General features: G+C 37.1%; 1 protein-coding gene across 2 annotated transcripts in view; it reads right to left on the bottom strand.

Moving 5' to 3' along the window:
• Positions 1-651: 651 nt before the first annotated feature.
• LOC143244291 (sodium-dependent noradrenaline transporter-like) overlaps positions 652-26,603 on the bottom strand; it is a 101,386-nt gene continuing 75,434 nt past the window's right edge. Inside the window, exons 10-14 of one of the 2 annotated variants that reach the window (XM_076488679.1) lie at positions 25,739-25,839; positions 24,623-24,796; positions 23,221-23,421; positions 6,701-7,081; positions 652-3,616 (exon numbers count right to left, since the gene is read on the bottom strand). In XM_076488679.1, coding sequence (XP_076344794.1) covers positions 3,374-3,616; positions 6,701-7,081; positions 23,221-23,421; positions 24,623-24,796; positions 25,739-25,839 — 1,100 coding nt within the window. In that variant the 3' untranslated portion in view covers positions 652-3,373. The remainder of the gene's footprint in view (positions 3,617-6,700; positions 7,082-23,220; positions 23,422-24,622; positions 24,797-25,738; positions 25,840-26,603) is intronic. The other variant, XM_076488678.1, reaches the window with a different exon arrangement.

Below are 26,603 nucleotides of genomic sequence, written 5' to 3'. Positions count from 1 at the left end.
AACTGATATCTTGTTGTATGGCAATATTTTCGTGTATTTATCATTAACTGATTTTTCAATGCCATTAATATTTTTGGCAGCCATTTTTATTATGGACACCAAACGTAATAGTTTTTTTTGTTTTTTTATGGCTTCATTTCTAAGATTATTTCTGGGCTATGATATATAAATGTTCCAAACTTTATGGCCCGGCATGGCCAAGCGTGTTAAGACGTGCGATTAGTAGTAATCTGAGGGTCGCGGGTTCGCATCCCTGTCACGCCAAACATACTCGCCATTTCAGCCGTGGGGGCGTCATAATGTGACGGCCAATTCCACTATTCATTGGTAAAAGAGTAGCCCAAGAGTTGGCGGTGGGTGGTGATGACTAGCTGCCTTCCCTCTAGTCTTACACTTCAAAATTAGGGACAACTAGCACAGATAGCCCTTGAGTAGCTTTGTGCGAAATTCAAAAAACAAACAAAACAAACTTTATGCATGTACATTTATTGTAAAATACTATTATATATTTATTTTAATATCTACGTTTCTGGAAATTATATTAACATTTCTATTTAGAAGTACATGAACATATGCTGTTAAATGTGATTTTCGCCTGTTCACTAAATTTATAGAGGATTCTTGAGAGAGAATTAACAATATATGCTTTTCGAAAGCACAAGCGCATCGTCACGTACTATTGCCAACTGAAACTTCGAGAACCTCACCAAAAGTGTTTAAATCAACGCGTTAAGAAACAGTTTTATATTGTTAGTTTGCTACAGTTGGTTTAGTATAAACCTCAGAAGCTATAATTGTGATTAACGCTCATTAATTTGGAAACTATATATTTTGACCAGAAATACAGTGTTATAAACTTTGAATTTTACAAAACATTCAACTTCTATGAATTCACATTGGACATCAATATTTTTACGAAAACATTGCAAAACTTCAGCAATGAAAAATCATTGTGAAACCAGCGAAAAATACAGCTCCTTCTTATGTGAATTGTGCTAACTCGGAATTGATTCACTCATCGTGTACTATCGATATCAAAAAACTTACAGAACAGAAATAATTTATTGTTTGTAAATTTGTAAACCTTTTGTAATTAAATAATTATTTATATTAATTGGTTGTATATTAAAATATATTTGTATTAAAGACAAAAACTGTGTGTATCAATCTTGTTGGCAAATATCACAAGTTTGACACATCGCGATATTTAATCAGCTTCTAAATTCAAATTACAATGTAACTCAGTTTATTTCAAATTATAATATTTAACATAATATTAAGCTTGTCCGAAATAAATCATAATACGTAAGAACATATATAACCCATAGTTTTTACATATATAACTTTCATTATAATTCTTGAAGATCTGCAAGGAAGTAGATACAGAATGTAGACTTTAAAACCCAATAGGCATAATACTGATGCTTTATGACAATTTATAATTAATTATAATCATGCTTCACTAGCTTGCAAAATTGATTCATACAATAGCAATTGTTGTTATAAAGATATTATAATAAGACTATATGTTTACAGAAACATCTTTCATCTCGGTAAAATGTATGTAAGAATAAACTATGAAGTTGATAAGATTACTATAAAACTTGTTTTACATACCAAGGAAAACTGTCATAAAAATTGGATTATTTATTCTAACATTTTGGATGTTGTTATAAAATTAATGTTACATTGATTTATCTACACAGTCATCATATCAGCATGCCATCTGATGCCATTTCATGGCCCTGATAATATGCCGTCTATTGTGTAGCACCCAAGCTATGGTATTACAATACACTCTCTGGAAGGAGACAATTTTCATTGTCATGCGTCATAGCAGCATAATAAATTCATAAATTCCACCTGTTATAATAGCTTAGCAACACGCCCTCTATATCCATTTCGTCAAAATATGAGTCATTTTCTCTACTACTCCATCTACTGCCTGAGGTCGACACGTGTGTCGACTTCTGGTGGCGTGTTGCTCAACATCCACAATATCTACTGGCTCCTGATCCAACATTCGCATTCTGTTAACAGCAAAGAACTGTCTTATTCTAAAATTTGACGCAGTGGATGCGTTAGAATGGTCAAGATAAAATTTATATATTGTATATTTCTAATCTGAACAAAGAAAAATACATAATATATAAATTTTATCTTTTTCTGAACAAAGAAAGATTGGCAAAGAATTGGAACTGAGTGCAGTTGATATTTACCTGTGCTAAATTCTTTCCGTTAACAGAGACAACTAGTATTTTTTCACTAACAACTGAAAGAAACAAATTAAATAACGCTTCTAAATACTTATTTTTAACATATCAATTATTTTGATCTGACATTTGAGAAGTGCCAATACGAATTGATTAATGATTAAGAAGTTTGCAGTTTTCATACGATTATTTAATTTTGAATCAGCAATAATAAATAATGTAAAACTCAACAGTAAACAATGTTTTAACAGAGAGCTCATATCTCTATATGGAGGTACATTACAAATAACATCATTAAAAGTAAGAGTGACTCCTTGTAAGACAGTGGCATGTTTGTGAAATTATAATGCTAACCACTAAGGTTTGGTTTCCTGCAGTGGATATAAAAGATAGCTCTAAGTAGCTATGCTTTAAAAAACTCACTAAGAGCCACTTTACTGTTTCAATTTAGTAAGTTGTGATTTTAATTAAAATTGTTTCTGCAAACACAAATACTGAAATTGATATTCTAATATAACTGCAGACATTTGAAACGTTACAAAATGAAGCACATTTGAACACACGTATTGTAACTCCAATTAAAACACTGCCTCTTCCCTAAGAAATCTTGTTGCATAAATTCCCATTCCTTTATCGTTGAAATTAAACTATTTCAAAATATACCTATAATAACCTAGACACACAAAATGTTACTGTGTACTTTGGAATTATGAGTGTGAAAAAGTTATCAGGAGAATGCACTTTTGTACACGTAATGTTAACAACGGTTTCTTTGACTGCAATACAATCAGTAAAGGGATTATTTCTAGGCTTCACGATAATCTTCTCATTATAGATATAGTAGATTTTGATCCGAGGAAGTAATTGCAGTTTTTACATTACTGCTTTGTTTACTATCTATTGATTAAGTCTAGTTCATACAAATTTGTTTTAAGATTTATCATTGAATGAGTAATAAAATACCCTATCGTTTTTTTTCAGTTAATCTTATACTGATATGTCATATTTTAATTTGTGGCAACTTAGACTTTTATACTGATATAAAGAGTTGAGCAGTCATTCTTTAACCTTTCCTTCAGTACACAGTTCCCCTGTGTATCCTGGTCCGTGTTAGAACTTAGAGAAACACTTATTCTAAGCAAACGTTCCTGTTGTACGTCTTACACGTCAGTACCGATAGAAGTACCAGGCACATTTTCGTTCCTTTTGGTTGTTACTGCAGAACAGGTCTGGTATTCTGGAACTTTGGTAATTAAAAACTTTCCCACTCGATAATTGGTAAGCTCTGGTTTTATTACAGGGTTAGTAGGGCGCTGCATCCACGCAGTCTGTAATCTATTAACTTCTATGGTGCTTTGCTCATCTGGGTTTTGTCCATCCACATGCAGAACGTATGAATAACTCTTAAAAATAGAAAACAGCTGTGTGATAGAAATCTCAAGAAAATAGACAAAGAACAAATCCTGAACTATAAAGTTACTTGAAGTTAATGGAAAAGGTTGGTTACCACTATTTAGCCTCTCCCCACAAATAAAAGTAAAGTAACATTTTTATTGTAATTCATTTGTGGTTCCGGAGTGTTGTTCATATATTAAACATTTTTGAAAAGAATTTTAATATGAGTGAATAAGTCCAGTGACATTGCTAGGATTGAAGGAAGATTGTAGGTTTTGCTTTCATATCATACATTGAATGCAAACGATAGGAAGGTCAACAAATACAATTACCAAATGCTATGGACACTTCAACCAAACTAAATATTTAGTCTGACTAAAACAGTTGACAGGAAGTTGACCTTTTGTTAAGAAAAGAAGGGACTAATAGAGTTCAGAGTATAGAAATGAATTAGCAGTAAGTGGTTTGCATATGAAACATCAGAAAATCCAAAAATAATGTCATGTAGATTAAATATAGAAGGAAAACTATAATCAGTGTGTTAGATGCGTATTAAATCAATACTGAATAAACAATTGGCTACACTAACTGTCTCGTTCGACTTTTATAAAAACGATTCATTATGCACGGTGCTCATGTTTTTTGAGGATGCATATCAATTAAAGAAGTGAAAACTAAATACCTAATGATATAGCAAAATGTTATATGCGTAAAGTGACACACTGTCAAAGTAGCTAAGCTGAAATTCCATCAACCTTAGCATCACTTATACAATTATCCGAGTAATGACATTCACCTATAGAACCTTAGAAATATCCTCTGCTTAGTGAAAGCTCTTGCTTATAGCTACAGTCTTTCCTGTCGAGCTATAATGTCACTCTTAAGCAGTATTAGACAATGATAACATGATGTTGCGTTTACAATACTGTCACCCCTAAGCAGCATTAGACAATGATAACATGATGTTACGTTTGTAATACTGTTAGCCCTAAGCAACGTTAGATAATGATAACATGATCTTAAGTTTATATATGTTGATATAAATCACCATTTGGTGATTCACTCGTAAAGTATCTGAACGTTAATCATTCTGTCCTCATTCTCTAGCAACATGCCCTCTAATAATGCCTAGAAATTACCCCTTCTGGCGGAAGATAACCTCAGCTGGTCAGATGTCATGACAGCAATGCAACATACCTTACTGAATGTAAACTTATGTTATATTTGCCCTGTCTTCAGGATAATGATTCAGGCACTGGGAAACGTTTTAAGCAAGGGAAATCCATTTATTTCTATCACGTTATTGTGATACACTATTTCAAAAAGATTAGATTACCTTAGCCTAACATATGAATACAGTTATTTACACAAATATTTATCACTTTCTTTAAGAATATGTTTAAATTTTTCAATACTCAGAGACATCATACTCTAGATAATATTTAGCTGTCTTTCGATGACCACAGAAGTCGTAAGTACAGTAGATCACTTTCGACTTTAAAATTCCTGGATTCATAAAATTTAGTAAATCAATGCCAGACGCAATCCTACAATTTCAAAATAAACATTGTTAACACCTCCAAACTCCAAAGTATGGATGGTTTACATAGTTTACCGATTTCCTACCAACTTTTTATGAACCAAGTACAGGAAACTCAATAATGAACATATCATTCATGCCAATACGACACGTGAGTGTCAAAATCATGTTTATCGGGCCTTTAATTTTTTAAACACAAAAGTTTGATTTATTTTGAATTTCGCGCAAAGCTACACGAGGAATATTTGTGCTTGCCGTCCCTAATTTAGTAGTGTAAGACTAGAGGGAAGGAAGCTACTCATCACCACCCACCGCCAACTCTTGGGCTGCAAACACAGAAGTAAAAAGCATTATTCTCTCAATTCACCTATAAAATCTTTCCTTGTACATTATCTGCTACCAGTCATGGTACTGATTTTTGATGTAATAGTGTTCCCAGTTTGTCTGTTTCTTTGTTAAATTCTGCGCAAGATGACCCAAGGCTATCATATTCATTCTTAATTTGGAAGATATAGAGGGAGGGCAGTAGTTAGTCACACCACGCTCCGTCAACTCTTCAACTACTGGTTACTTGATCGTCACATAATGCTACTACTATGTTTGAAAGGGTGAGAATGTTCAATGACGAGATTCGAATCCACAACCTATAGATTGTGGGTCGAGTGCCCTAACCAATAAGCTTTACGTGGCCCAGGTTTAAAATTGTAGTATGTTTGTTTGTTAGTTTTTGAATTTCGCGCAAAACTACACGAGGGCTATTTGCGCTAGACGTCCCTAATTTCGCAGTGTAAGACTAGAGGAAAGGCAGCTAGTCATCAACAACCAATGCCAACTCTTTGGCTACTCTTTTACCAACGAATAATGAGATTGACCGTCACATATTACGCCCCCACGGCTGAAAAGGCGATGCGAACCCGCGCCCTCAGATTAAGAGTCGAGTGCCTTAATTACCTGGCCATACCGGGCATAAAATTGTAGCCCTCGATATATTTCTCTCTGTTATATATACCTTAATAGATTTTCTAAGATCAGCAGCCAGTTTATTTCTCTTTTTAACTACGTTGATTCATTCTTTTAAAATAACAAATGAGTTGTTTTTCTACCAATTATTCAATTATTTCCAAAAAACGTTTAGTTGATAAATATTTTCTACACGTTTATTTATGAATATTTAAATCGTTTCTGTTAAACATGTTTAAGTTTCATATAACGCTAAAGTAATCAAATATTCGTAATTCTTCTATTTTGATTTTTAATAATTGAGAATTAAATAATGACGCATTTAATTATATAAAAATTTTCCAACTTACTAGTTATTAACCACTAACTAAGCCATAACTCATTATTACATCTGTGATAGCTGAAAATATACGTACTTTATACTTGAGCAACTGTATACCAGTCAGAAATGTTTATTCTGTAAGCTATTACATCACAGCTTCATCAAGACCTTCTGAAGACTTAAATTTCGATTTCAATCTGCAACTGAGTGAATGTTATTACAATATATTTGATATATTTATAAATTATCGATCAGAAAGGAGATTATTACCTTTAAGTGCGCGTTTTCATCTGTCTTCTGTGTACTAAACGTCTGATTAAACGGGGTCTGTAGAATGGTTCTTCTTGTTGCTAACGGTTTTGTTAGAAGTGGGCTAATTCGTCTGCTATTGATCGGACTATTTACCATAATAGCCTTTTTCTGCGTGGCTCTTTGTGGGCTGAAGCAATTATTTGGAATCGTTTGTGAAGTATTGTTGCTATCATTAGCATTATTACAATTATTATGGGTTACTGGAGCGTTTTGTTCATTCACTGTGTAGTAAGTTAGCTTAGGAGCAGACACATTTCTTCTCTGGCAGAGCTTGTAAAACTGTGGGCACTGTGTAGAAGTCCAGGCACTGGAATTATCATATATAGTTGATATCGTTTTCTGTTAAAGAGAGACTAATTACTACTAAAATAACTCATACTAGTTCAATATACACGCAATATCAAATCTTATGAGGTACCTATATGTATGGACTACAAGCAGTTGAGACTATAAATAACTGTCATACAAGTGTTTTTCTTTAATCATATCTATATTTGGGTCAATGTATTTTTAAGTTACAACAAAACAAGATATGTGCAAATGATCGCAAATATTTCAGTGATTGAAACAAAACTAACTCGTGTAATATTTTATCAAACAGAAATTATCAGACAAGGTAAACTACCAAAATAACTACTTATGCAAAAATTAAAGTAATTTAATGGTATTCTTTGATGGATTGTTTAGGGAGAGTATTCATGATGAAACTTTGTAGAATGGACGGTAACTGCCTGTTATTGAGACACAAAAGTATAAACGACGACATTTCAAAAGTCTTTTGTCTTCAGGTCAGTGTGTGTGAAACGAAATCTTGGCAGGGGTTTAGTTTAGAGAGAAAGAGAAGCCTGACGAATACTCTCCCCAACAGGGGTGTTCAGGAACGTTGTAGTTCCTCTTCGTCCCCGCCCGTGGAAGTTTATTTATCCGTCTGTGTGTGGGGGTTTTCCTATATTTTTATTTGGTTTGTTTGATGCTATGAAGTGAGGTGGGGCAGTATGAATCTTTCAAGTGAGAGCACCGAGCGAGACGTAGACGGCATAAAGGAAGTAGACAAGACCGGTGTCCGCAGTCCGAAAAGTTAGACGGCAGACGAGACGAAACATAAACCCAAACGGCACGATTCGGGGCCGGGCAAGGATCAATGGATCAAGTTGCCCTAGCTGGAATCTAGAGATTCAATGCCTCGGATTTAGGTGTGGGGGGAAAGGAGAGTACCCCGAGAAAACCCACTTTTACGCCAAGACGCCGAATAATCTACTTAGCCTGTGCCCGGAAGTAGCTAGAAAGGAAATCAAGGTTAATAATACATACAGGAATAAAACGCATAAGACTTAAGGCAAAAATATAGAAGTAGCTGATTGGATGGTAACTTGGAAAACGACTTGCTGTGATCTTATAAAGCAGCGAGGAAATTCAGGTTGAACTTGCGTTTACATCTGATGCCTGGAGGTGATGGAGACGATCGTGAGGGTGGAGGTGAGTCCACTGGATGTTCTTCTTTTATGTATTGTTCTTCAGCGATCTGGGATCATTTGTGTCTTTTTTGCAATATTAGTTTGTGTCTTCTGAGTGTTTTGAGTCCAGCATGTGGTTGTAACACATGGAGTTGAACTTGAGGTCTGGCAGGATCTGTTACATTTCTTCTTCTTTAAATTAGGTAGTAGCTGGAGGTTGAAGAGGTCGCCAGTCTGAGTGTTATTGTGTTTGGTCCTGGTAGTAAGTATTGGGATGCTTCTCGCAGTGGAAGTTAGCGGCATCAATGCAGAGTTGCATGAATAAGTATGTGTGCTTTTCCTGGCTACTTGTTGGTTGAACGGTAAATCAGTGGCTGGCTGTGGGAAGTCTTCAGTTGATTGTCTATGTTATGGTTGTCTGGGAGGTTTAGATATCCATGGCTTGGTGGAGCGACGACGAGGGCGTTCAGCACTGAAGTGGAATATATGATAGTAGCTAGATGTTGAGGCTGGTTGTTGGCTGATCGGTAAATCGGTGGCTGGCTGTTGCGTAAAATGTAGTCGGCACTGTGCTTAGAGGTTGTAACTATCTTGAGGAATTTAGTGGCTTGTTTGGTATGTCTGGTGTGTGTGCAACGAACGAACAAAACCGTGGCAGGGGTTTAGTTTAGAGAGAAAGAGAAGTCTGACGAATACTCTCCTCAACAGGGGTGTTCAGGAACGTTGCAATTCCTCTTTCTCCGCTCGTGGAAGATTATTTATCTGTGCGTGGGGGTTTTCCTATATTTTAATTTAATTGTTTGATGCAATGAAGTAAAGTGGGGCATTGCGAAAATGTCGATTGAGAATGCCGAGCGAGATAAAGGCGGCAAAAAGGAAGAATACAAGGCTGGAGCCTGCAGACTGAAAAGAAGCAAGCCCCATACCAACCCGATTAGGGCCACGGAGTGGCTGGGATCTATAAATTCAAGTGCCTCAGAATTTGTCGTGGGCGGAAACGGGAGTGCCCCTAGAAAACCCACTTTCACAGGATAGGCGCCGAATGTTCTACCTGTCCTGTGCCCAAAGCTGGAAAAAAACCAAAAACACAGAATAAAAAACATAAAAATATAAACATATATACACGTTATTTATAATAATCTGTTTTATTGAGTGGTTTGTGATTGTTGAAATATGACGTATGGTGAGATGTATTTTGTAAGGGCGCTGGCTAATTTGTATAATGACGAAATTGGTTCGTTCCTATGTTCTGCTTTTAAGTAATATTTGTATACTATTTCTGTTAGCTTATTCCTAAGGGCGCGTAGATTACTGATTTTGTATATATAGTTGACAGGTGTGTATGTTGGTAGTCGGTTTGCTGCTCTTAGTATTTTATTTTGTCCGCATGTTTGGTGCGACGGGGACCGAACCACAACAAACCATGGCAGATCCCACACAGTCACCTGATTTCGAAACATCCGTATAAATAAGAATGGAAGGATTGTTCGAAAAATATGCAGCAAATGACAGACAGTGTTTACAATTGGGAGTGTCTGCTTTTCTCAGATGACTAATAGATAGGTCACATCTGAGGACTCTAAGAAGCCATGATAGGATGGTCTGACCAGTGGATACAGCAATGTTATTTAAGGACAGACCCAATTTATCCAACTGCACCTGGATACAAAGGCAATGGAAGATCATCTGTTCTGAAAAGTATGGCCCGCATCTTTAAGGCCGAGGTCCGGACAGTGCCATGGACCAGTGATCCATAGTCGAATTTCGATTGAATAAGATCACGATATATCTTTAGCACATAACATCGATCCACTCCCCAAGTGGAGAAAGAGAGGACACAGAAGACTTCAGTGCTCTTGTACATTTGATCCGTAGCTGCTTGATGTGTGGTATAAAAGCAGCTTATGGTCAAAGCTCAGCCCCGAGAACTTTGTCTTATTGACCACAGGCAGAACAACTTCACCGATGCAGAGTTCAGGATCAGGGTGGATACCCCATTTGCAGCAAAAGTGCATGCAAATGATTTTAGAGTAGTTAAAGCCCTTAGCTGTGATCCACTTCAGTAAACGATTGAGGGCAGTCTGTAGCTGCTGCTCAATACATTTCATGTTCAATGACTGACATGAGATGTGAAAGTCGTTGATATAGAGCCTGTTTACAACAGTAGGAGGGAGTTGTTCAGTGATGGCATTAGTTTTTATACTAAAAAGTATGACACTCAAAACACAGCCCTGAGGGACTCCAAGTTCCCGTAGAAAATAACAGGAAAGTGTAGAACCCACACGGACTTAGAATCGCCTGTCCACTAACTTTTTTTAAATAAAAGTGGGCAAATGGCCACGTAACCCATATGTATGGAGGACCACAATAAGCCTTCTCAATGTCAAAGAATATTGATACAATATGTTGTCATTTGAGAAAGGCTTATTTGATTGATGTTTCAAGTCGAATCAGGGGGTTCCAAGTGGATTCCTCTCGTCGAAACCCACTAGGTGGGCGAGAGGAGGTTGTTTGATTCGAGGAACCAAACAAGATGAGCATAATCCATTCTCTCTAAGGTCTTACAGACTGCTTGTCAAAGCAATTAGACAGTAGTTTGAAGAAATCTCGGAATCTTTCCCAGGCTTAGAGAAAGGTAGGACAATAGCATGGCGCCAGGCATCAGGAGAAATATTCTCCTGCCAGATCTTGTTTAAAACAATCAGAAGAATAGCAAGAAAAGCAGGAGATAGATGGCGCAGCATTACATAGTGTATATCATCAGGTCCGACCGATGTACTGCCACTGATGAAGGGCCAGCTTGAATTCCACCAGTGTAAAGGGACAATTATAGACATAGAGACAATCAGCTCGAAAGGAAAGAGGTCATTGCTCTGCCCGAGTCTTGACGGCTATGAATGTGGATGAAGAAGCATTAGTGCTAGATACCTGGCAAAAGCTTTCACCTAGAGTTTCGGCAATGCTCCAAGTATCAGCTACTTTCTGGTCATCAGAGAGCAAGATCGAGAGGGGGACAGAATTATATTGTTCAGTGACATTTCGAATCTTGCCCCATATGATTTTGGAACTAGTGGTAGAAGATAAGCTGGTTGTGAACTTAATCCAAGATTCCTCCTGGCTTTGAGATCTTACCTGCTGAGCATGTGCACAGGCCTGCTGAAAAGAGATGTGATTTGAGAGTGTAGGATACCTACAAAAGGTATCCCAGGCTCATTTTAGAGCCTTCTGTAATGTGTGACAAGCAGGATTCCAGCACAGATGAGGATATAGTGGAAAAAATGTATAGGTTTAAGGAATATATTGAGCAGCTGCCTGTATACTACAGTCAGTTACTGCTGCCACACAGTCATCTATTGATGGCTTATAAATGATAGCAGGATCAAGTTCTGCGAGAGCAGTGAAAGAGGGCCAGTTGGCTTGATCCAGCTTCCACTGGGGAACACGGGTCGGTTAGCATCGACCACGACCAGTCTCTCTCAAAATTAAAGGAAAATTATCACTGCCTCGTGGGTTATTGCCAACCCTCCATGAAAAGTGGGAAAATAATGAAGGGGAGCAAATTGAGAGATCAATAGCAATAAAGGACTGACTAGGTGCATGAAAATAAGTATAAGAATCACTATTGAAAAGAGAAAGGTTGTGATCAGAGAGCATATGCTCTACGGATCGACCCCACCCATCAGAATTAGCACTTCTCCAAAGGGGATGATGCCCATTAAAGTCCCCAGAACTAAAAAAAAGAGACGGCAACTGTTCAATGATAGCATTAAGGTCTGATTGATCACAGGTCTCTCCAAGTGACAGGTAGAAAGAACAAACAATGATGGTATGACCCAAAGAAACACGGATGGTTACGGCTTCCAAGGGTGTGTCGAGTGACAAAGACAGGGTGAGCACATGCTGATCAACCAACAGTGCCACCCCTCCATGCACTCGTCCATCACACAGCCTGTCATTTCTCTACAAAGAAAACCGCCGAAAGGGGACTGTATCGCCAGGTTTCAGAAATGTTTCATGAAGGGGAGACATATAGCATGGTAGGAAGCAATCAGTGTTTGATGTCATCCAGATTAGAACGTAAACCTTGAGAGTTCCATTGTATCAAGGTGGCCATTTTTATTTATGTGTAGGCCAATTGGATGGAGAACCCTTCTGTTTACGACCACGTCTTTTTTCTTTACTGTCTTTATTCGAGGAAGGTCTATCGATTTCCATGGATTCTGCCTCTGCCCTGGGTCGATTGGGCAGGTCTTTGCTGTTGGAAGAGGATTCCAGAGACTGAGAATGTGAACGAATGATCGTTTTGCATCTTGGAGTGGGAGAAGGAGATGCGCTCGAGGAAATACCCATACCCAGAACCTAAGGAAGTGGATCTTGGAATTTGCTGGAATGTATGTTAGGGAAAGAGATTGTTGCTGAAGTTGATTCAACAGAGGAGGTAAATTGAAAGAATGGAACTATCTCTAGAAGGTTCCTTCACCACTTACAGGAAACCACACCGAGAGATATATGGAATTGAGATGTTCTAAGAAGGCTGGTTAGTTTCGTGACTGTAAGGCCAAACAACGAAGGTTTCGTCGACATAATATCTGTAGAAACTTGGTTTTTAGGTGTGGATGAAAGGGCTTTTTCTTCAAAGTCTTCCGTGAAAATGTCTTATATGATTGGAGAGAGTGGTAATCTCGTGACTAGACCATCTGTTTGTTCGTAGAATTCCTCGTTGTAATGGAAATAGGTTGATCCTAGGCAAATGGTTGTTAGTTCCATAATAGTGTCTATTTTCATATCTGTTCTGTGTGATGGAGAGTTGTCATTTAGCAGTCGTTGACTGGTGATGTAAAGGGTTTCTGAGGTTGAAACATTGGTAAATAGGTCTGTGACGTCAAAAATGACCAGAATATTCTGGGATTTGATGTGTAGCTTTCCGAGTTGTCTATGAAATCTGTCGAGTTTTGAATATGATGCTCAGTGTTTCCTTGTAGTGAAGATAAGATAGGTACTAGGAAGGTAGCCAGTTCATGGCAAGGTGTGTTTTTAGGACTGATGACAGGGCTTAAAGGTATATTAGGTTTGTGTACCTGAGGTAGTCCGTAGAACTAAGGAGGGAAATTTTCAATTCCCTATCCATCAGGACACTATAAATGACTGACAACACCTTACAGGCATACTGACCTGAAGACGAAAGGCGAAAAACTTTCTAATCTTCGTCCTCTACACTTGTGTCTCCACAACAGGCAGTTGCCATCCATTATACAAAGTCTCATCATGAATATTCTGCCTAAATAATCAATCAAAGAACACAAAATATATTTCTGCCGAATACATCCCATTCATGGTTTGATGTCATTATGCAAAAATATCAGATTCTCTTGTTTGTTTCATCTTCTCTTCTGGTTGACACATAAAGTTGAGATATTTATTTGGAATTGCAAAGTCATCTAATAATACAACAATTTTACTCAAAGCTCACTGAGACCAAAGTTTGAACCTGAATATGCAAGTATTTTATAAAGTAAAAATAGCACGAGTAGGATAGTGTTAAGAAAAATAACTGGTTCTGTTATGTAAGTTATATTGTAATTTTCGTTTCACAAGAAGTGGCTTAAGAACATAAAGATAGTACAAGACTCATGAAAATACAAAATTCAGCCATTGCAGAGCACTCCACGTCAACTGGGCACAAAATAAACTGAAAGAAAACTAGAATCATCAACTCAGACAAATTGTGGAAAAAAGAACAAGTGAACAAAACATTAGCAGGGGTTTAGTTTAGAGTAGAGATAAGTCTGAGGAATTCTCTCCCTAACAGGGGGTGTTCAGGAACATTGTAGTTCCTTTTCGACCCCGCTTATGGAAGATTATTTACTTGTACCTGGGGTTTTCCTATATTTTAATTTGGCTTATTTGAAGCAACAAAGTCAGGTGGAGCAGTATGAAAATGTCGAGTGAGAATGCTGAGCGAAACAAAGGTGGCAAAAAGGAAGTGGACAAGTTTGGAGCCCACAGTAAGAAAACAATCCAGCTGCAGACCAACACCGCAGTAATCAGTGGAACGTCCCGTAATCAAGGCCACAGAGTGGCTGGGATCTATAAATCAAGTGCCCCATGAAGACAAGACGCACACGCAAATGCAAACGAACATGGCAGGGTTTTAGTTTATAGAGGAGAAGTTTCAAGAATTCTACTCAAAACTCCAACAGACTCACAGATCACAAACACAACCACTCAGTCACAATCAACACGTACGTACGCAGACGTCACACGTACGAAAACAACACATACATTTAACCCCACGAAATTCACTACAAATTTATTAGCAATGCTAATCGAATTAAGTGAATTCCCTACCTTCGAATCACTCAAGGCTCTTTGCAGCCTTGCAAGACACTACTTTCACCTTCCCCATCTCAAACCACACCATCTTTCACTTAAAATTCATGCAAGGGAAGTAGAACATCACAATGATACAACACATTAAAATTTTACACATCAGCTGCCAAGGAAACCTCAAAAATAAAAGAATAGAAATCTACAACATAAACAAACATATAAATGCCAACATTATCATCGTCTCAGAAACACTTTGCACAGATAAACAAAATACCACAATCCCCGGATTCATCACACACAGCACACCTTACTCAGAAAACAATAGAGGCATAATAGCTTACTTTAATATAGAAATTTCGCATCTAATCTCAATAGAAGGTTCCTTTAGATCAAACATAAATGAAACCATTTTTGTAATATACATTTTAACAACCGGCTAACAATTCCAATTCTAGCCATATATTGTTCACCCACTAAAGATATCGACATTAACTTCCTACAGAAATGTGTTAACCGTAAACCCAAACCAATCATCATTGGGGATTTTAATTCTCCACACACAGAACTAAGGGGAAATAGAAACACACGCAGAGGGTTGTGTATAAAAAATATTCTTTCTAGTAACAAAATGCAACTAATAAACGACCACACACCTACACACTTTTCAGCCGCCAACGGCCCATATGACGTACTTGATTTAATCATAGCACCCAAGGACACAGTAAATAGAATCTCTAACTTCAGAGTACATGATGAAATCACGAGTGACCACTTCCCCATTTCCTGTATAATTCACTCGCGCCACCCTGCCGTGGCGTACGACTCCCTCAGCATACACTTACACCAAAACAGATCGGCTCACTTTCAACGCTTCATTAGACTCATACCTACCCCACCCAATTGCACATGCTAACAACAAAACAGAACTAGACAATTATGTAAATAAAGTTACAGAAGCCATACATAAAGCCATAAAAAACACAATCCCTAAAACAAGGAGAAAGCAATCAGATAATCAATGGACTTTAACACCGGAAATTCATGGACTGATAATCAAACGCAGGCAATTAAGACGAACACACTATATTACACGTGATCCATCTATCAAAACACAGATCAACAGAACAAATGCAAAAATTAAACAAGAAATTAAAATAGCAAAAGAAACTAATTGGCAAAACTTTTGTAAAAACTTAGAAAAAAATCAAAAACAATCCAAAAGAATTTTGGAAAAAATTCAAGAGTATTTCTTCAAACAAAAACACAAATCACATGCTACAACATATCACACACAACAATATAATCGCAAGGACGGACGTAGAGAAAGCCGACCTATTAGCCGACTACTACGAATCCTCCTTCAGCAACCTAAATTCAGTCGACTTTGACACACAACACCAATATCATGTCAACAACTTCATAAATACAAACCAAGCTTCATTCTCACCACAATTCCCTGGCGAGACACTGGAAACATACTCAAGTTCAATCAACAGGAAAATTACCATCACTGAACTAAAAATTAATATTAAAAACTTGAAAAACACTTCCTCGGACATGACCAAATACCAAATATTATTCTGAAAAAAAGCTCTACTCTCCTATTACAACACCTCACAAACATCATGAACATTTCATTAACAACAGGATATTACCCCGACATTTGGAAAAAAGCCATCATAACCACGATCCCAAAGAACACAAACCAACAGGACCAATCCAGATAATTTCCGTCCCATCAGTCTGTTACGCTGCCTTGGCAAACTGATGGAGAGGTTTATCTTCAAACGTCTTCTCCACTTTTGTGAAATAAATAATATCCTTCCAGAATCCCAAAATGCCTCCAGGAAAAACAGGCAAACAATAGCTCACCTCACACGACTCACCGAATCAGTCTACAAAGCTTTTAACAACAACTAAGCAACCATCAAATACAAACTAACTCACCTAAAAATAAACCCTACTATAGTTAAATGGATATCAAACTTCCGAACAGATAGAACAGCACATGTAAAAGTCAATAAAACCATATCTAAATCATTCAATATAACTGCAGGAGTGCCCCAAGGATCAGTCCTATCTCCACTACTATATATTATTTTCGTCAGTGACATACCTTTCCCCAATTTAACATACACCCATAATTCACAATACGCAGACGACATCACCATTTGGAGCACCTCCAGAAACCCAGTAATGGCCATGTCTCGCTTTTAAGAATCACTGAACAACGTCTAGACCTAGAGTAACAAGTGGAGAGTAGTTTTAAATCCAACCAAAACACAAGCAATCACCTTCTACAGGAAATTAAAAAAACACAAAACTAACATGGAAAAAACACGTTAACAACATACACTCATCAATTAGAAAACGTATATCACACTTAATGACTAACCAGCAAAACACTCGAAATGCTCACCAAATACCATTATACAAATATACAAGGCTTACATCCGTCCACTAATACAGTATGGATGTCAAGTCACATATAATATGTCAAATAACACACTCCAGAAAATCCAAGTTCAAGAAAACAAAATACTAAGATCTGCATTCAGTCTACCGTCATACACTCCAGTAAATTATATACATCAAATCAGCAACTTACCAACACTAAGAAATAGACTAACAGAAATATCACACAAATACTATTTAAAAGCAGAACACAGAAACAAACTAACTGCATCACTCTATAAATTAACCAGTGCACCAACCAAATTTATTGCACCATACAACATATTTCAAGAATCACAAATCACACAACAAAACACTTAAAGGGCAAAATTCATGTATTTTCTTTTTCAGGTTTCGGGCACAGGACAGGTAAAACGTTCGGCACCTGTCCTGTGAAAGTAAGTTTTTCTCGGGGCGCTCCCGTTTCCCCCCCACAGCAAAAACTTAGGCATTGGATCTTTAGATCCCAGCCAAGGCAACTTTATTGCCATGCCCTGAATTGGGTCGTTTGTGTTCACATTTACTTTGACAGCTGCCTTTCGGGACGGGATCTAGCCGTTTTCTCAGGTGCTGCCTTTGCCTCGTTCATGGATAATATTAAGTATGGCCAACTTCACTCCTCCACCCAGAAAAAGAGTTTAAAAATTATAATAATAAAAAAAGAGCTAAATTCAATAACCTTCCGCGAAAGGGGACGAAGAGGAACCACAACGTTCCTGAACACCCCAGTTGGAGAGAGAATTCTTCTGATTTCCCTCTCTCTAAACTAAACTCCTGCCACGTTAGTTTGCACACACACACACACACATACTCGTTGATATCTGCTTGTCGGGTTTTGGCTTGGCTCACTTCTCCAGTGCTGCCTTTGCTTCGCTCACCCCTTTCTAACCCGTTAATTTTATAATGCTCTATCGCACTTCATCACCTTAAACAAGTAAAAAGTAAAAACAGGCAAAATTCCAAGCACAGTTAAAAAATCTTTCATGTGAGGGGACAAAGAGGAACCACAACATGTCTGATAACCCCTGTTGGGGAGAGAATTCTTGAGACTTCTTTCTCTAAACTGAACCCCTGCCAAGTTCGTTTGAGTTTGCACACACACTCATGCATTCCTCAGCCTATTAATGAAATAAGATCATACTTCCCAGGTATCTACTTTAAGAATATCAGATGTTTTCCCAATGGAAGAGTTCTGATAAAATGCACACAATCACACGACTTTGCTCACATTTTAACCCACTGGCTCAAGGATGTCTTTGGAGTCAATGCCACTATCCAGACACCCAAAAACAATATCACACAAGCAACTGTAGTTATCAGAAGTGTCAATTTTGATATCGAAGATAACGAAATTACGGAAAAACTTAAAATGCAAGGCTACAACATAACAAAATCTGAACGAATAATCTCATTTAAAACAAAACAAAAAACTCCTCTTGTCAAGGTAACCGTAAACACGAAAGAAGAACAAAACAAACTACTAAACTATGGTTGCTTCCTCTTCTTTAAAAAACACACGATCAAACCAGAGAAACCACATCTAAAACCAATCTTGCAATGTTACAAATGCCAAAGGTTCAGACACACTAAAATCAATTGTATGACCAAAGACAGATGTGTGAGATGTAGTGGACCTCACGAGGTCACTCAGTGCCCCAATAAACGCAACAAAGTCACATGCGCAAATTGTCAGGGCCCTTATGCAGCCAGTTACAAAGGGTGCCCAAAATACACACAGATCAAAAACAGAATTCTATTTAAAACCATGAACACCAACACACAGCCCCTCAACACTTACACAACAACTCCCGCCACAAAACAACTATTACTAGAAACTCCAACAATCTCACAGACCACAAACACAGCCACCCAGCCTCAAACAACGCACACACGCACAAAGACAACTCACACCATGCTAATTGAATTGAGTGAATTCTCTACGTTCGAATCAAGACACGAGTCCCTCAAGACTCTCTGTAGCCTGGCCAAACACTATCTCCACCTTCCCAATCTCAAAATACACAATTTATCACTTAAAATTTATGCAAGGGAAGTAGTACAACACAATGTTCAAACACATTAAAATTCTACATCTCAACTGCCAAGGAAACCTCAAAGACAAAATAATAGAAATATACAATATAAACAAACATATAAACGCCAACATCGTCATAGTTTCTGAAACAATTTGCACAGGAAAATAAAACACTACAATCCCCGGATTCATCATATACAGTATAACTTACTCTGAAAATAGCAGAGGAATACCGTGTTTACTCGCTTATAAGACGGGGAATTTTCCTCGAGATTTCGGGCTCAAATTGGGGGGGGCCCGTCTTATAGGCGAGGTCTACAGACATAGAAAATAAATTTAGTTCACTCAGAACTGTGCAGATATTTCAGACAGTGAAAATAGGGAAGTGAGCTATCTTGTTATTATTAGATCTGTGATTGTGAGTCAGCGCATCGTTCGTTGAAGGGCGCGCGGGACTTCGTTTTTCCCTATAACGTCATACCGGTAAGCACAATGCATCCACAGTGCTAACGAAGAAGAATCAATAAAGACACATCTTTTAGCATCTTGTCGGTTTCTTCCCGAACACTTGGCTGCTTCTCGGTACTAGCTTGCTGTTGGTAAGTACCTTGTTGTCAACACCTACTGGTATTCAATAAACAGCAAAAATTTACCGTTACTATCATGTCACAGAAGAGAAAGAGAAACTCATATGATGTATCATTTAAGCTGAAAGATAGTGACAACGAATAATTTGAAGGCTTTTGAATTTCATAACTTGCATACTGATTTGCTGTGTTCCATTAAAGTGCAGTTTGCGTAAACTCTTTTAATACTTTGAAGAAATGTGGTTTAAAAGTTAGCATAAACGTACTTTGATACTGAAATATGTTGTGATAAGTTTTGTGCGTTAGATTGTTCTTTGTTATGTGTTTTAAATATGAATATTTATCATACAGTAAATAAAATAGTTGATGAAATTCCATTAAACGCTTGAACACCGAGTTTGGATTTATTCATTTATTTTCACTTTTCTATCTCTTCTATTTTTCTCCTTCTAATCTGAAATCGAAATATCGTATACGAAACCCAAAATTAGGTTTCTATTAATTTCCATTTTTTTCACTTTTCTCTCGTTACCAGCTTTCCTTCCTTCGTCTTATAAACGAGTCTAAACAGAATATCGACAATCTCTCAGGTGAAGTTGGGACCCGTTTTATAAGCGAATCGTCTTATAAACGAATAAAAACGGTATTCGTTTACTTTAGCACAGAAATATCACATCTCATCTCGATAGAAGATACTTTCAAATCAAACATAAACGAAACAGTCTTTTGCAACATACACCTTAATAACCGATTAACAATCCCTATATTGACATTATCTTTTGACAAAAATGTGCGGATCGTAATCCGAAACCAATTATTGTAGGGGACTTTAATTTCCCACACACAGAAAGAACTAAAAGGACACAGAAACACGCTTAGAGGGTCAATTGTAGGAAATTTTCTTTCCATAAATAACATGTATCTAATAAATGACCGTACACCCACACACTTTTCTGTAGCCAAAGGTTCCTATGATGTACTCGATTTCATCATAGATCCTATGGCAACAGTAAACAGAATCTCTTACTTCGGTGTTCATGACAAAATCATCAGCGACCACTTCCCCATTTCCTGCATGATTTAACCACGCTGCCCCACCAGCGCAGCACGTGACTCCCTCAGTATACGTGTACACTGAAAGTGACTGGCTCACGTTTAACGCTACACTCGACTCCCATCTACCACAGTTAGAGGAATATGTCAAAAAATAAAGCGGAATTAGACAATTACGTAAAGCAAGTTACTGAAGCCATGCACAAAGCCATTAAAAACACAATTCCACAAACAAGAAAAACACTCCCACAATCAATGGACTTTGACACCAGAAATTCACGCTCTAATAATTAAACGCAGACAGCTAAGACGAAATCACTATCCAGCAAGCGACCCAATCGTCAAAACACAGATCAAGAGAACACGCAAAAATTAAACAATAAGTTAAAATAGGAAAAGAAATAAGTTGACTTAACTTTTGTTAAAACTTAGAAAAAACTAAGAATAATCCAATTGAATTTTGGAAAAAATTAAGAGCATTTCTTCGGACAGAAACACAAATTACTTACTCACATCACACACAACAACACAATCGCGAGGACGAATTCAGAGAAAATCGACCTACTAGCCGACTATTATGAATTCTCCTTTAGCAACCTAAACTCTGCTGAATTTGACACACAACAACGTGTTAACAATTACAATCTTCCTTCACACCACAATTCTCCGGTAACATTCTAAACAGCCATTCCAGTTCAATTAATAGAAAAATCAATACCACTGAACTCAAAATTAACATTACAAACTTGTCTGTCTGCCTTTTTAGTTAGTAACATACCATTTCCTAGTCTGGTTTGAAGAAAATAATATCAAATCATCTCTTTCATTTTGATGAAACAAACAACAATTTCGCGCAAACGAATAGTGGGATTAACCGTAACATTATAACGCTCCCACGGGTCGCGCAAAGCAACATGAAGGGTCTGGTTTGTTTGAGCATGTCTGGCGTGGTGGGGATGCGTACCCGCGACCCTCGGATTACGAATCACACGCCTTAACCCACCTGGCTATGCCGGGTCTTCCTTAGTCTAAATTATACTTACAATTCACAATATGCAGACGACATTGCTATCTGGAGCATTTCTAGAAACGCCATGTTTCGCGTTTAGAAGTCACTAAATACTATCGTGAGCTACAGTAACAAGTGGAGAGTGGTTTTAAACCCCACAAAAACACAATCAATCATATTTTACAGAAAATTAAAGAGGCACAGAAAAACGCTAGAACAAGTAAACATCTCGCTCGGCAACACGCCTATTAACATGAGCAAGCACATCACATTCGACACCAGATTAACATGGAAAAGAAACACGTTAACAACACGCATTTATCGGTCAAAAACATTTCACATTTGTTGACTATAACTCGCAAGCATTCTAGCTGCTCACCTGAAGCCATCATTAAAACATACAAAGCTTACATCCGTCCGTTAATAGAATATGGGTGTCAAGTCACATGCAACATGTTTAACAACATACTACAACCCACTCTTAGGAACAGGCTAACAGAAATAGCATAGAAATATAACTTAAAAGCAGAACATAGAAATGAACTAACTGCACAAATTAGCCAGCGCTCTACAAAATACATCTCACCATACAATATATTTCATAACTCACTAAATAAAACACTATATAAGTAAGGTATATATATATATATATGTGCGTTTTTCTTCTTCCAGCTCTGGGCACAGGACAGGAAGAATATTCGACTCCTGTCTTGTGAAAGTGGGTTTTCTCGAAACACTCCTATTTCCCCCATAACAGATTTTGAGGCAGCTGGGATTTATAGATCCCAGCCACTCCGTGGCCTTGATCATGGGACGTTCCTCTGATTATTGTGGGATTGGTCTGCAGCTTGATTCTTTTCTCACTTTAGGCTCCGGACTTGTCCACTTCCTTTTTGTCACCTTAGTCTCGCTCAGCGTTCTCCCTCGACACTTTCATACTGCCCCACCTGACTTCATTGCCTCAAACAAACCAAATTAAAATATAGGAAAACTCCCACGTACAAAGAAATAAACTTCCACAAACGGGGACGAAGAGGAACTACAACGTTCCTGAACACCCCTGTTGGGGAGAGAATTCCTCAGACTTCTCTCTCTCTCTCTAAACTAAACCCCTGCCAAGGTTTCGTTACACACACACACTGACGTGAAGACTTTCGAAATGTCTTCAACACTTGTGCCTCCAGAAGAGGTCGCTGCCGTCCATTCTATAAAGTTTCATGAATTTAATTGTACTTTATACTTTATATTTTTTTCCAATAATATAAATATCAAGTTAAATCGAACTTTACTTCAAATGATAAATATTTTGTATAGTACATAGCTATTGCAACGCTAAAACATACGTATATATATAATATTTTCACCACAACATGTGCTAACACAATCACTATCTGTTCTAACATCAGTGTCGAGTTAGGAAATGTAAAGGAGGAATCGTTATCAGTCTGAAGTTCTGTATTTTCCATTTTATCGAACTTTGAAATTAGTCATTTCTCACAGATTCATATCCCCCCTCCTGCTGGAAAAGTCTGGATTCAATACTGTCTAAGACTAACCTGTATAAATGTTCTATTCTTTAGAACAGTTGTGTTTTGATCTGCTGAAATAACAATCGTATAGCCGTAAGGAAGAGTTGGAATGCCACGTGTACATTTTTTGTTTACTGTTATAACTACCAGTCGGTGAAATGTTTCATCTGTTTCAGGTAATTCCGTATTTCTTGCAAAGGGTTGAACTTTCAGCACTTTCCTTAAACCCTACAAATAATCATGAAAAACCTTCGTATAAGTATTAATATCGAAATCACCGCTGTGTAGGCAGTTATTTCGTTCAAGATATTGGAACTGTGATTGAATATTCTAGTAATGAAATAAAACTACCAATTTAAAGAAAAAAACATGTTTACAAAGTCAATGAAACTAATAAGGTAATAGTTATGTCACATTATCAGTATATGTTTAATAATTGAAGCATCTTATTCAAAAACGGTTAACAAACTGTCATAAAAATACAAATATTGAATAACACCTAGCCGAATAACTATCAGTTTATTTTCCACTAGAATACTGTCGATAATTATACACAACCAATTTGCCTATGACAATGAAATGCCGGTAATACGATATTAGAAACGATATGATATTTGTGAACGACGAGTGGAACACTATTGATCTAGCCAGTCGTTCTTCGCTGGGCATAAATCCACAATTCAATGATATAACAAACTTTAACCACTGACAAAACATTTTGCTACTAAACTATCAATTTTAAACACTGCTCCCACGTAAAATCCAAACATACTTATAATGTACCATAACAAACTTCGAAAAGGGATAAAATATTGAACATTACCAAGTACTTTGGATGTTTATACGTTTTAAACAAAAGTTCTGGATCTGTTGACCTCAGCCGCCGTTTTGCACCTTTGCAAGTGGTAATGTAACGTGACATGTTTGTGTTGTTTTTGAATTTCGCACAAAGCTACTCTAGGGCTATCTGTGCTAGCCGTCCCTAATTTAGCAGTGTAAGACTAAAGGGAAGGCAGCTAGTCATCATCATCCACCGCCAACTCTTGGGCTACACTTTTACCAACGAATAGTGAGATTAACCGTAACATTATAACGATCCCGCGGCTGAAAGGGCGAGGATGTTTGGCGCGACGGGGATGCGAACCCGCGCCCCTCGGATTACGAGTCGCATGCCTTAACACGCTTGGCCATGCCGGGCCCTGACGTGACACGAAAAACTTCAACTGTGCTTAAAACATTAACGATTTATGTGGAATTGCATTCTGTAATAACTTGTAGGTTCTGACTGTATTCAAGTGAAGCTGCGTTTTCTTTCAGTTTACACATAACATTATGCTACCCTCACCTCCTTGTGTTTTAGACAGAAAATATTTTCAAAGAAGTAGTAATTTGAAACAGTTGTAAAATGTTATTGAATTTTTGTACCTACCTTTGATTTTTTAATTTTTGAGTCTTTGAAGATCCTAAACAATTGATGGATGATAAACAGTGGAATTGGCGATAAGACAATGGCAAATAAAATCCAACCGATGAAAGATCCCAGATGCTTCTGGCGTATAACAGTGCTTGGCTTGAAGTTATATATTGTATAAAACAGTATGGCCTAGTGATGAGACAAGAAAACAAAAACAAGATCTGTAGGCACAGTTTAACTACAATATCAATAAGTATTTTAAAAAATGCATGAAAAAAGACAATAATATAAAGTAGACAGAATAGAATAAAACTGAAAAACTAAAAATGAATTATGTCTCTGTTATCATTTTGTTGTTGATCTCCAGTCATAAAGGATAATGTCTATGGCTATGGCACTCAAATGCGTTTGTATTTTGCCGGATACATGGATTTCTCCAACGCCGATGTAAAACTTGCTAACAACTAAATACAGGGTGTTCGGAAAGTCACTGTGAAGTTTTGTAATCATATACATATATAAGTGCACAGTGACTTTCCGAACACCCTGTAGAATCAGTATAAGTGCTTGAACCCACAACGTCTCAATTCCAAATGCCTTTCGCTGTCTACAGCTACTTGGGAGAGAGTAGTTACCCTTAATATTTAGAAATAGCTTTAACATAGAGTTAAAACAACGCTAGAGAGCATTAGTTACTTGGTTTAAGTAGGTAACTGCCACTTTTAGAATAGTTCAATATAACGTGGCGGAAAGACCAAGTTTGAGTAGCTGGCCTTGTCTCATTTCACCATGTTTATACTTGAACGATAAAGGTCTTTTACGGTGATTAACATAATTTATATCAAATAAAAGGGTTAGGTAGGAAATTTTACTTTGTGTTTTTTTTTATCGGGCTGTTTGACTCCTATATTAAAGTTATTTCTAAAAATCAAGGGTAACTGCTTTACCACGTCTGGATGCACACAGCAAAATATCAGCTGGAGTTGAAACGTTGTGGGTTTAAGCACTTAACTCTTAACCCTTAAATGATTCTCCTTAGTTGTTGGTAAGTTTTATAGTTTTACTATATTATTTTTGGATTATATATATATACACACACACACATACACACATATATTAAGTAATGCATACCAAGACTGAGAAGGGTGTCAAACACGACCACGTAAAAAGCCAAAACTTTGACAACCGTTTATTCAGAGTATTAGTAACATCGCTACAAAATCTTTGTCCTCCTGCAAAAATGATCAAGGTTCACCTTATTAAGATCTAATACAAGTAATCTAATATAAGTAAGTTTCTCTTAACAATATTATTCATTATACGTATATACCACACGTTTTATCTACATTCCATTACATTGTTACTGTTCAAATCTGTTCTTTCTAAACTTCCGATTTAATACAAAAACTCACTCAGTGCTAATGTTGGTTTTTGTAATTCGAATATTATGAACTTTTTTCACATATAAACACTATTTTTGAAATTTAAGGAAATTCCGAAACGTCGGTATTGAAGAATGTTTCTTGGCATTATCACGTTTTCACTATTTATTATAAAATTTCTGTTGCTTAATTAACAATTTTTGTGTATTTCGTTTTGTTTAGACAAAATCACTTGCAAATTTTAAAATCAAGTGTAGCCGACAGAATAAAAATATCTGGATTTTGATCTGCTGTTAAACAATAAAATATCGTTAGTTTCTGTTCGATTAAAAGTATTGTGGCCCAACAAAAATATTTTGTTGACTGAACCAAGCTCATCATACAACAACATTTTGTTGACTGAACCAAGCTCATCATACAACAACAATATTTTGTTGACTGAACCAAGCTCATCTTACAACAACATCTTGTTGATTGAAACAAGCTCATCTTACAACAACAATATTTTCTTGACTGAACCTAGCTCATCATAGAACAACAATATTTTGTTGACGGAACCAAGCTCATCATACAACAACAATATTTTGTTGACTGAACAAGCTCATCATAGAACA

The sequence above is a fragment of the Tachypleus tridentatus genome, chromosome 2, assembly GCF_004210375.1.
Source record: "Tachypleus tridentatus isolate NWPU-2018 chromosome 2, ASM421037v1, whole genome shotgun sequence".
NCBI classification, from domain to species: Eukaryota; Metazoa; Arthropoda; class Merostomata; order Xiphosura; family Limulidae; genus Tachypleus; species Tachypleus tridentatus.
Note: the sequence above shows the minus strand (reverse complement) of the source record. Positions and strands in the feature narration are given on the sequence as shown.